General features: G+C 35.8%; 1 protein-coding gene across 11 annotated transcripts in view; it reads right to left on the reverse strand.

Moving 5' to 3' along the window:
* Positions 1-12639, reverse strand: part of LOC140155397 (uncharacterized) — a 127627-nt gene that overhangs the window by 74436 nt on the left and 40552 nt on the right. The window contains exon 5 of one of the 11 annotated variants that reach the window (XM_072178232.1): positions 1961-4768. The exons of 8 other annotated variants lie outside the window; for them this stretch is intronic. In XM_072178232.1, coding sequence (XP_072034333.1) covers positions 3364-4768 — 1405 coding nt within the window. In that variant the 3' untranslated portion in view covers positions 1961-3363. 2 more of the 11 variants (XM_072178228.1, XM_072178230.1) reach the window with 2 other exon arrangements.

A 12639-nucleotide genomic window follows, 5' to 3' on the forward strand; every position in this document is an offset into this window, starting at 1 on the left:
ACACACTGGTAACAAAAGTTATGTATATTATTGGGGCAAGGAATCCAATATACTTTATCGAAATTTCAGTGATTCAAAACAAAGGGGTTCATTATATAAGTTAAAAAAATGAGGTACATTCTAGCGGTACCTCTTTTATCATAAACAAAGTATAACGCTTGTCTCGAGTCACTGAAAGTCCAGTGTAGTAACTTGATTCCTAATACTCCTATAATTTACATAACTTTTGTTACCAATGTGTTATTATTTTTTGAGAAAATGAGAGAAATGCAAAAATATTCACAAATTCATCAAGGGGTGTAGTACCACCTTAAATGGTTATAATATTCCATTTTTTTAAATTTTTAATGAAATCCTAGTTGAATTTCAGTATTTTTAGCAACATGCTAATGTACATTTCTCTTCTTGATATTCATTTCCTTAATAATAGAATAACCGTCTCGCTAATTACTCGTAAAAGGTCATTGACCTTCACAATGTAATTAACATACATACAATTATTTTAAATAGTTCATTTAAAGCATTAATGTATTGAGACCATATCCTCCAAATCTGATGACATTCTTGCATAAAATAAAAATTTTACAGTCATTTTTGTAATTGAGGTCCGATTTGAGAAAAACGCATTTGAAAATTGAGATTTACATAGACATCTGTGTATTAATTAATTAGTAATTAAGCATTATCTCAAAAATTAAGCATGTGATAAGGTTAAAATGGTGTTAATTATTAGATGTTGTCAATATATACAACATATCCAAAAATTCATTTTTTGTCATTTTTGACCATGTAATGGAAATTGTACCCAACTTATGACATGCGACCATATATATATATATATATCAAAAAACAATTTCAAGAGAGTCCTCCTTCTGACATCCATAACTACCAGACAAGACATCTTTTACATAAACCAAAATGGCATTCGTACTAGCTGGCCCATTCTTTGGGAACTCCTGGATAAAACACATTTTTTCTTCAAAATCAATTAGAGCAACTCGGCAATTAATACAAACAAAATCTTATTTCCAAATAGAACTGTACTGTCATCTTTCAGCACTGCTCCTTGCCATGTTTTTTAATATACACCAGGCACAAAAAGAAACTCGTCAGTTATATTCATCCTTGCTGTTCAATAACTTGATAATTTTGGATTATTCTGAAATATACATGTTGTTTATTGGACTTCTCGTTCTAATTTGACACCCTGTTCGTGAACATTGAGCAATAATTGACCAAGATATGCGCCTCCAAACTCTCAAACCCCAAAATGAAAAGTTGCAATTTCAACGATTCAATTGTGCCTGTTACACTGTGTGCTTTATTGATTGGCCCGTGGTGCTTGTGTGCAATACAACGACGCTGCTCCCATTGAAAAGCGTTGAAAATGCAACTTTTGATTTTGGGGTTTGAGGCTTTGGAGGCGTAATATCTTGGTCAATTCTTGTTCGCTTTTTCACGACCTGGGTGTCAAATCAGAAAGCAAAGTCCAATTAACAAAATGTATATTTCAAAATAATCCAAAATTATCAAGTTATTGAACAGCAAGGATGAATATAACTGACGAGTTTCTTTTTGTGCCTGGTGTACATAATTCTTTGCTTTGTTGATCATTATCGTACCTATGTATTTCTGTAACTATAGTATAGCAAGGTCATTTGGGCTTCATTGGTCCTCCACCATTTTCACAATTATCATTTTGGATATCTATTTACAATATTTTTACTATGATAAATAAAATAAAATTGATAATTAAAAGGGCATTTCGTGATCCACGGTCTCATCCCCCCACTTTTCTCAAAAAAAGTTGAGATTTCACATACATCCCTGGAAACCTCTGGCTACATAATGTTTATGTACAAAATATTTCTTGTAGATTAATTCGTTTAGCAAAGATATCGTGAAATTACAACGCATTGTCTATAGAGCAGTGTAATACACATAATCATGCATAACTCATGAACGCAAAATCGGAATCAACTGAAATTTTGGGAATAGGTTTTTTCAGAGATATCTAATGAAAAATGACATAAATAGAGGATGCTAGGATCACGAAATACTCCTTTAAATGGCAACTTATCTTTGAATAAGATGTCATGACATGTTTATAATTTATGGGAGCGGGTCTTGTTTTGTACTATTTTAATATTTTAGTATCCTGGATGCACTACCGAACACTCACCATCCAGTAAATTTAAGCTTTCCTGGATGCACTCCAGAACAATATTTCCTATTTACAGATGAAACAATTTTAGATTAGTTAACTTTGAAAGGAATAACATGACACTAAGCTTTCAATTTTCCTTACAAGCATTTATAAGTCTTCAACCAGTGCAATGTCCAGCACAGAATTACATCATATATGGCAAACTTTACAACACTATTCGCCAGCAAAGTGTTACATGTAATCCGATTATCACTATGTCAACTGGATCACGCTTTTCAGTTCTACGCCACAATCGAAATGATCGCAACACAAAGTCTATGGCATGTACTACCAATTCCAAAAGGTGCATGATCCAGTTACCAAGGAATATGTAACTACTTCGCTGGCGAATAGATACCAATACTTGACTTCAATCCTGATTTATCAGTGATTTGATTCAGGTCCACAAATCAGCATCTTTTAAAGGCCATTGGAATATCAAATCTTGACTGAATCCTACAAGTCAGAGTCTATAATAAACAAATTCCCTACACATAGAGGTTGTGCACATGACGTAGTACACTGTAAATATGGCGGACTACTCAAATACATTCAACAAAAGCATGATTGCAATCTACCTCAACAGTTCGTCTCACACACATAACAAATGCACCACGATCAAATAGGTTGATGACAACATTTGATTGAATGGACTGCACTGCGCCATGATTATGGTGAAGGACACGGTTCAAATCCTTTGTTTGGAGCCAATCGATAAAAGCATGCAGGGCCTCTATAATTTTATGATCTTGGAAACCACGCACCTACATGTAGACCATTTATAAGTTAGCATAAATTACTGTGTTTACAATTCTATAAATTCATAAATTTCATGTAGCTTCTTTGATAACTAAATGATGGTTCTTTTTTAACAACAGGCTGGTTATGTGCACCATCAAGATTTGCTTGAAAATTGGACTGCCCAGTAAGTCCTGATGCAGGTGGCAGCAGTGGTGGAGCTAATGGATTGCTATGAGGCACAGTATCAAAGGATGATGCTGACAGGTCTTCACTTTTTATGACCTCTGTGACAGTTTGTACATCTTGTAAAATTCGACTTTCCTTACTTTCCCCACTCAAGTTTTGGTAACTTCCAAGGGCGTCACTTTTCTCACTCAAGTTTTGAGAACTTCCGCTTCTAAATTTCCACTCGAGCTTTATGAGCATCCATTCTCTTTGCTCTCCTTACTTTCCTCACTCAAGTTTTGTGAACTTCTTGTTGCTTCATCAATCTTTCCACCACAGTTACGCAAGCCTCCACTTTCTTTGCTCAAGATTAGATTTTCTTTTATCTGTGATTGGGCACTACTATCTTCTTCTTTAGGCAAATTTTGAACTTCATATTGTACAAACAGATTTGGATCTTCCACTTTTATATCAACCTCTTGAAGCGTTTGTGGTTTCTGATCCTTCCACATATCGATACCATGAGCAGATTTCTTGTGAGTTTTCAGACTCACATTGTGGGTGAAAGCAGCGTTACAGATGTCACATTTGAATGGTTTCTCCCCTGTGTGTGTTCTCAGATGACCATTTAGATTGTACCTGTGAGTAAATCCTTTACCACATAGTTGGCAAATAAGTGGTTTGACATCGCTATGAATACTCCTATGCCGACTTAGATGGGCACTAGTTTTAAACCCTTTCCCGCACTTTTCACATGTTAAAGGACGGTTGGTTGCATGGTTTTTCAAGTGTATCTTCACATCTTTCAGCTGTAAAAACTCTTTGTTACATATTTCACAACGGAACCGTTTACCAGATTGCTTTGCCTCATGAGCCTTCATATGTTTTTTCAATCCGGCTTTAGTAGCCAATACTTTTTTACATATATCGCAAATAGTATTCATATCACCAGGATGACTTTGTGAGGTACTTGCATTATATCCTGTAGCTGCCTTCACCTGTTGTTTCTTAAATGTTTCTGGATCGTTAAGATCGACATCTTCATATTCCTGAACCCTTTGTGGTTTTTGACTTTTCCAAATATCAATACCATGAACAGATTTCTTGTGTGTTTTCAGGCTCACATTTAGAGCGAAAGCTGCATCATCACACATATCGCATTGGTAAGGTTTTTCTCCAGTGTGAGTTCTCTGGTGCCCTTTCAGGTTATATTTGTTATTAAATGCCTTGCCACAATGTTCACAAGTGTATGGTTTGACACCACTGTGGGTGTACTTGTGTTTGTCTAAAACCGTTCTCGACTTGAATCCTTTGCCGCAAGCTTCACACACATGTGGGCGCTCAGAGGTGTGCTTTTTCATGTGCGTTGACAAGGTTGAGCTGTTATAAAAAATCTTATCACACAATTTGCATGCACGCTGACGATTTCTCTGACGAGCCTTGTGCTGGTTGCGATGCGGGCCAACCTCTTCTGTATTGAGAATTAAATCACATGGTTTACAGCGATACAGGACGTAGGCATTTAGAGTAATCTTTCCTTTAACCTTTCCTTCTACATGGATCTTAAAGTGCTCACGAAATTCTGCTGTTGAGTCACATACTGTTGAACACTCTTTACATTGAAATATCCTGTATGTTCTGAGCACCCGTTCAGTCCTGTTGCAACAAAATGGAAAACAAGAATTTAGTAATACTGCTGGCACATCCAAAATGCAAATTGTTTGCATTAGCTGTGCAAATTTAGAATAGTAGTAGCTACAACAAATATCTTAACCCCTGTATCTCAATCCAAACAGATGCCAAATAGGCAAAGTTAGTCTGAATGAGTCTCTATACAAGTAATGACTATACTTTAGTACAAAGAAGACCATATTGTTAAATATCCAATACACATAGGAAAATGCAGGTGCAAAGCAGGTATGTGCTACCAGTATAGATGATCAAGTACAGACAGTTCTGCAGAAAACTCAGAGTTGATGAAATGATGGAGTGTAAGTTTTTATACACACAAAGTTTGGAAAGTTATAAAACGACATATGGAATCTGCAGCTGGAGCAGACAATTAACAGGTATGTGCAGGAGTTCACATTTGTTATACATGTAAGTGTCTGGTAAGATAAAAAAGTCCATTTCAAGAACATAGTTCATCCAACTTTATCAAAACCAATCTTAACAATCGAATCAGAAGTATAGATTTCTGACAATATCTATCGAAATTCTACATTTCGGCCAATGTCAGATTACATAATTATTTTGATGCTAACTTTGATCATGCTTTGATGGAACAATATTCATTTTCACTGCAATTGAAGCTTGGCTAGGACATTGGTATCAATATCAACAAATGCAATCTCGGCATCAGCTTTTATATTGTAAATGGGAAATGTTGGCAATCAATATTTAAAAGATTGTATAATCAATGTCCCATTTTTTTGTTTTTTATTTAAATTGGGAGACTTGTGTTTTAAAAGCAATGTAAAATATACCCATTTGGGCATTTTATTTACTTAGCACACATTGGTTTTGGCTTCTTTGAATGGCTGCCTTGTGCTGTTATGCAATTAGTTTCTACATTTACTTATTCCTTTCATTCATCAGTTTCTACATTTACTTAAATTCCTTTCATTCCCTGTTTCTACATTTACTTATTTCTTTCATTCACAGCTTTTTTTCTTAGTCTTCTTATCACCGCTGTCCCTTGATTTGTTTATTGTGTCTTCTTCCCATCCCTCTCATTTTCATCCCCATTTCCATCCCTTACTCTGTTTCCCTCCTAGTTTCTTTCCTTTCGTGTGAAATTGAGGAAGAAAAAACCCCTATGAATTATAGGAATATAAACAAATATAGGTATATAACAAATATACTGCTGTAGATTACAAAGCAACATGGACTGATATGGGCTTATACCTTGACATATTGCGATGGGTAATTAATCCTGTTACAGCACTACTTCTACGACGAAAAGTCGGTAAAAAATATTCAACTTAAAATGAGAATAAATGATAAATGTTATCAAATTATCAAATGCATCTGCTCTAACTTGTGTTTTTTCACATCTGCAACTTAATTTATGATCATGATAACCATTTAAATCATTCAAGTTAGCATGAATTCCTTTTATTTGCTGTGTTTTGTGTCATGAAATTCATGTAGCTACTTTGGTAACTACATAATGGTTCTTGATTGTTAACAATAGGCTGGTTATGTGCAACATCACGATTGGATTGAAAATTGGGCTCCCCATGAAGTTCTGCTGCAAGTGGCAATTGTGAAATTCTACTTTCCCCACTCAAGTTTAGGGAACTTTTCTCACTTAAGTCTTGTGAACTTCCGGCTGTCTCTAAATTTCCACTATAGCTGTGCGAGCCTCCACTCTCTTTGCTCTCCTTACTTTCCTCACTCAAGTTTTGTGAACTTCTGGGTGCCTTATCAATCTCCCTACTAGAGGTTTGCAAGCCTCCACTTTCTTTGGTCACAATTTGATTTTTTTTTATCTGTGATTGTGCACTACTATCTTCTTCTTTAGACACATTTTGAACTTCATATTGTATAAACACATTTGGATCTGCCACTATCATATGATCAACCACTTCAAGCGCTTGTGGTTTCTGATCCTTCCACATGTCGATACCATGAGCAGATTTCTTGTGAGTTTTCAGACTCACATTGTGGGTGAAAGCAGCATTACAGATGTCACATTGGAATGGTTTCTCCCCTGTGTGGGTTCTCAGATGCCCATTCAGATTGTAGGGGTGAGTGAACCCTTTACCGCATTGCTCACAAATATATGGTTTGATGTCGTCATGACTCGTCATATGACGATTTAGCCTAGGATTCGTTTTGAAGCCTTTCCCACATTTTTCACAAGTGAACAAAGGTTTATTTGTATGTTGTCTCAAGTGACACTGCAAATAGCGAAATATGTCAAATTCTTTTTTACATACTTCACAAATAAACCGTTTACCAGATTCCTGTGCCTTATGACTACTCATATGACTACTCCATGAGCCTCTAGTAAACAATCTTTTTTTACATATACCACAAATATAGATATCACCATGAACAGATTTCATGTGTGTTCTCAAACTCGTACGGTGAGTAAAACTTGAATCACACATATCGCATTGGTAAGGTTTTCCTCCTGGGTGCGTTCTCTCGTGACTTATGAGTTTACTTCTGTCTTTAAACGTCTTGCCACAATGTTCACAAGTGTATGGTTTGACAACACTGTGGGTGTACCTGTGTTGGTCAACTGCATATTTCGTCTTGTATCTCTTGCCACAAATGTCACACACATGAGGAAGCTCAGTTGCGTGCGTTTTCATATGGATTGATAAGGTTGAACTGTTAGAAAAAGTCTTCTTACACAATTTGCATACTGCAATTTTAGATTCCTTTTCCCGACTATACCTGTGCTTGCTGCGATGCTGCTTAACCTCTTCTTTTTTGTGAATTAAATTGCATGGTTTACAGCGATACAGGATGGATGCTATTAGAGGAATCTTTCCTGTAACCCTTCCTTCTACATGCATCTCAAAGTGCTCACGAAATTCTGCTACTGATTCGCATATTCTTGAACAGACTTTACATTTAAATATCCTGCGTGTACTGAGCAAGTGCACCTTTTTCCCATTCCGTTCAGTCCTGTTGCAACAAAATGGAAAACAAAATAGGCAATCAAAGTTATTCCAGACTATCATTTTAGTAAAGACAACCAAATTTTCAAAATCCAATATATTATACAAAAGTTAAAAGACAACCAAATTGTGAAATATCTATATTAGATACATTTTAGTAAAGACAACCAAATTATCAAAATCCAATATATTATACAAAAGTTAAAAGACAACCAAATTGTAAAATATCTATATTAGATACAAAAGTCAAAGACAACCAAATTCTCAAATATCAAATACTAAAGTCACTAACGATCACTTTAGTATAAAGATGACCGAATTGTTCAAACATCCAATATATATTATACGAAAATCACTAATGATTACTTTAGTACAAAGACGGCCAAATTGTCAAATATCCAATGCAAATTTTAATAAAATGCAGCAGGTGCAAAGCAGGTATGAGCTGCCAGTGATGCTCAAGTACAAACAGTTCACCAGAAAACCAGGAGTTGATGAAATGGCGGCATATTAAAGAAGAGACCATCAAAAGAAGAGGTGAGCACACAAAGTTTGGAAAGTTATACCATGACAATGGAATCTGCAGCTGGGGCAAACAATTAAATAAGAATGGAGTTCATATTTCTTATCATGGTAAGAAGGGGAAAAAAATCAGTCCATATCAAGAACATACTTAAATCAAACCTTATCCAAGGAATAACAATTGAATCAAAAGTATATATTTCCTACAATTTTTATCCAAATTTCTGCTAATTTTGATGGAACGAAATTTTCACCGCAATTGAAACTTGGCTATTCTGCCCTCACCATTTCCATCTGTTTCCCTTTCAAAATCCTCATAAAGTATACGGTCTGTACCAAATATAGTGCGGCATGTTTCATTGTGTAATACAAGTGATGATATACCTTGACACACTGTGATGGGTAATTGATTTGTTAGTCTATTCAATTTATATAAATAATGCACCTGTAAAGCTATATAGCTACAGTCTGTCTACTCTGAAGTACAAAGTACCGACGCGGACATACGCATTGTGCCGACTTTGAAGGCACGCATATCTGCAGCAGAGACGCAGCACTACGCACTGTTTACACGCTGTATACGCGCTCGTTGTCACTTTGTACTTCAGAGAGGACAAACTGTACATGTATATTTAAAGTCTACTTTGTTGCATGTAACATCTAAAACACACCTTTGGGCTATGCGAGAAGAAAAACTGACCCGTAGATCCTTAAGCCCAAATTCTCAAGTACATTGTAGATCAGTGAGAACCCTTAGACAAGGATCACTCCACTAAAGTTGCATTGAAATCCATCTGATTCAGTGTAAGCTTGCAATATATTTTATTGTCTAATATCAGGCGATGTGGATGCTGATGTAAAGACCACATATTTCCCATTATCATGTAAACCAGCTGCAAAATTTATACCACATGTTCTATTTTAGACTATACAATGTGAAAGTATAAAATACATTCAACACATGATTCACACACGAAAGAAATGTGGCTACGTATACAATGAGGTACTTGTGCTCTACACAACACACATACAATCATGTACATGCTGTTTTGTGAATCTTGACACTTATCTTGACTTCTACTAGATCACACAATAATCAAAATGATAAAGAAATATATTTCAGGATTTTGAGGCTACAAATTTTCGTTTACAATATGAAGTCTCTACAAAATAATGCAATAATTTGTCAAAGGCCTATTTACATGTATGGCCAACTTTACAACAGACATGGAAATAGCTGACTTGAAATCCTGATTTACCAGTGTTGTGGTTAAATCCAGCACATCAGAGTCAAAGTCTACTTAAGTTTTTTCGGCTTGTAATAGCGGAAAATTATTCAGGTTTTGTTACTAGTCGCATCAATAAAGTAGCAACTTACGCTTTTGTAAATTCACATAAATGTGTGCCAGTCACATGTTATGCAACGCACAACTAGCGCAAGTTCTGTGCCAAACTTTACAAGTTTGATTTTATTTTGCCTTAAATATAAGCCGAACAAACTTAGGCTGTGATCACATAGAAGTACACTGTATACGCTCATTTGATCAGGCTGAATTCACATAATATACTCCTATGTGAACTCAGCCTGATCGAATGAGCTTATATCATATAGCGAATACTATATACCGTATACTTCTATGTGATCGCAGCCTGTCTGTTCCACGGCGCAGTATTTTTCTCGCAGGTTTGTACAAACACCAGGTAATGAACTTCAGCTATCATACATGCAATCCTTCAGGGCTAATGGTTGACAATTCTGGTACAATTAGCTTTCTATATGTTTGCATGATCATTATTTAAGCATGGAGCATATAATTATGATTGCAAATTTACAGTCAATTTAATTACGACAATGTTTATAAAGTACTACACCTCGATAAATTTGTGTCTATTTTTGCATTTTTCTCAAAACTAATAACACAGTGGTAACAAAAGTTATGTATATTATAGGGCAAGGAATCAATTACTACACTGGAATTTCAGTGACCCAAGACAAGTGGTTTGTTATTTATGATAAGAAATAAGGTACCGCTAGCATGTACCTCGTTTCCTATCATATATACTGAACCGCTTGTCTTGAGTCACTGAAATTTCAGCGTAGTAATTGGATTCCTTGCCCTAATAATATACATAATTTTTATTACCAGTGTGTAATTATTTTTTGAGAAAAATGCAAAACTAGTCACAAATTTACCACAGGGGTGTAGTACCCCCTTAAACCTTCACACAAAGTTCCATTTTCACGATCTAATTTTTTTGTACAGCAGCTATCTCCTAAAGCCTGTTTAGCTTGCGGCAAAAATAGTTTCTCTCAACAGTGTAAATAATCTTTACTTCTCCTCCCTCCTCCACATCTTCAAATCTCATAACTTACTATACCAAGAAAACTATCTAAAAGACCTAACAAAAAGAAAGTCAGCCATTATTACATAAATGGATGCCTATCTTTAACCATCAAACGTATCTGAGAAAACAAGCAGCATGAAAATTTAAATACAGCATGGTAATTGTCACTTCACATTTGTTTGACCAAGTATTGTGGTCTTAGTGTAACCTTTAAGTTGACAAGTGCCCATATTCATTTTAGCGGTGAACTATTTATTTGAATTAGGCACAAAAATAATGGTGGATTTCATATGCCACAATGCTTTTGAAATCCAGGTTTGTTTCTTTAAAATACTGTTCTGTTTTAAATATTGAATGAAATTGAGAGAATGGAAAATCAAAATCACCAATCAAAATAAAAGTAGGTAACCATCATTTTATGTATGCTAAAATATTGTGAATACGAATAATAGTTCTGAAACAATAGGCATATTTATAAATTATAGGCGTATTTAGACTTTAGAGATCATTAAAGTTAACATCAAATTCCTTTTATTTCTTGCCGATTCTGATTGTCTACAAATTCATGAAATCCTTGTAACGCTGGCAATCCTTGTAGCTTCTTTCATAATCGAATAATGCTTCTTGGTTGCTAACAGTAGGTTGATGATGTGCAACATCAAGATTGGGTTGAAAATTGGGCTCTCCATGAAGTCTTTGTGGTGGTGGTGGTGGTGGTACATTTAATGGTCTGAAGGGCACGGTAACAAAGGATGAAGCATGTGAATCATCTCTGTTTATGATTTCCCTAGCAGTTTGTACATCTTGTGAAGTTACATCTTCCTTATTTTCCTCACTCAAGTGTTGTGAACGTCCTGCTGCCTCTATCTTTCCGCTATAGTTTTGCAAGCTTCCACTGTCTTTGCTCTCCATTCTTTCCTCACTTGGGTGTTGTTCACTTCCATCAGCTATACTTTCATCAATCAAGAGTTGTGAACTTCCAGCTGCCTCACTTTTATCACTCACGTTTTGAGAACTTTTGGCTGCCTTTATCTCTCCAGTACAGTTTTGCGAGCCTCCACTTTCTTTGCTCAAGTTTAGATTTTCTTTAATCCATGATTGGACAGTATCATCTTCTTCTTTAGATACATTTTGAACTTCATATTGTACAAACAGATTTGGATCTGCCACTATTTTATGATCAATCTCTTGAAGCTCTTGCGGTTTCTGATCCTTCCACATATCGATACCATGAGCAGATCTCTTGTGAGTTTTCAGACTCACATTGTGGGTGAAAGCAGCATTACAGATGTCACATTTGAATGGTTTCTCTCCTGTGTGCATTCTCTGGTGACCTTTCAAATTGTATTTGAGTGTAAATCCTTTACCACATTGTTTGCATGTAAATGGTTTGACCTCGCTGTGAACCTTCATATGACGCCGTAGCTTCGAATTAGTTTTAAATCCTTTCCCGCATTTTTCACATGTTATAACACGTTTATATGTATGTTTTTGCAAGTGCGCCTTCAGATCTTTCATTTGTACAAACTCTTTGTTGCATACTTCACAAAGGAACCGTTTACCGGATTCCTTTGCCTTATGAGCCTTCATATGTGCTCTCCATACACATTTATTTTTAAATAGTTTGCCACAGATATCACACATAATATCCATATCCTTATTCCTGTATGAATGTACTTTTCGATGATACTTCACACTTTCTTCGGTGAAGAATAAATCACATTTTAAGCAATGATGCAAGAGAAATGAATTTTCAGCAACATTAATCTCTTTACGAGCCTTATCTTTAGGTTCCAGATGTTCCTTGAAGTGCTTTCGGAATTCTGTTCTTGTCTTACACCCTGTTGAACAGATTTTGCATTGATATATTCGGCGAGTAAAGGTACCGTTACGTCTGATGATCGACTCCATAGGTGCGGTACCATAACCACTGGTTGACTCCATAGGTGTGGTACCGCTACCTCCGATTGACTCCATAGGAGCAGTACTGTTACCTCTTATTGACTCCATAGGTGCCGGACT

The sequence above is a fragment of the Amphiura filiformis genome, chromosome 6 (genome assembly GCF_039555335.1).
Source record: "Amphiura filiformis chromosome 6, Afil_fr2py, whole genome shotgun sequence".
Lineage (NCBI taxonomy): Eukaryota > Metazoa > Echinodermata > Ophiuroidea > Amphilepidida > Amphiuridae > Amphiura > Amphiura filiformis.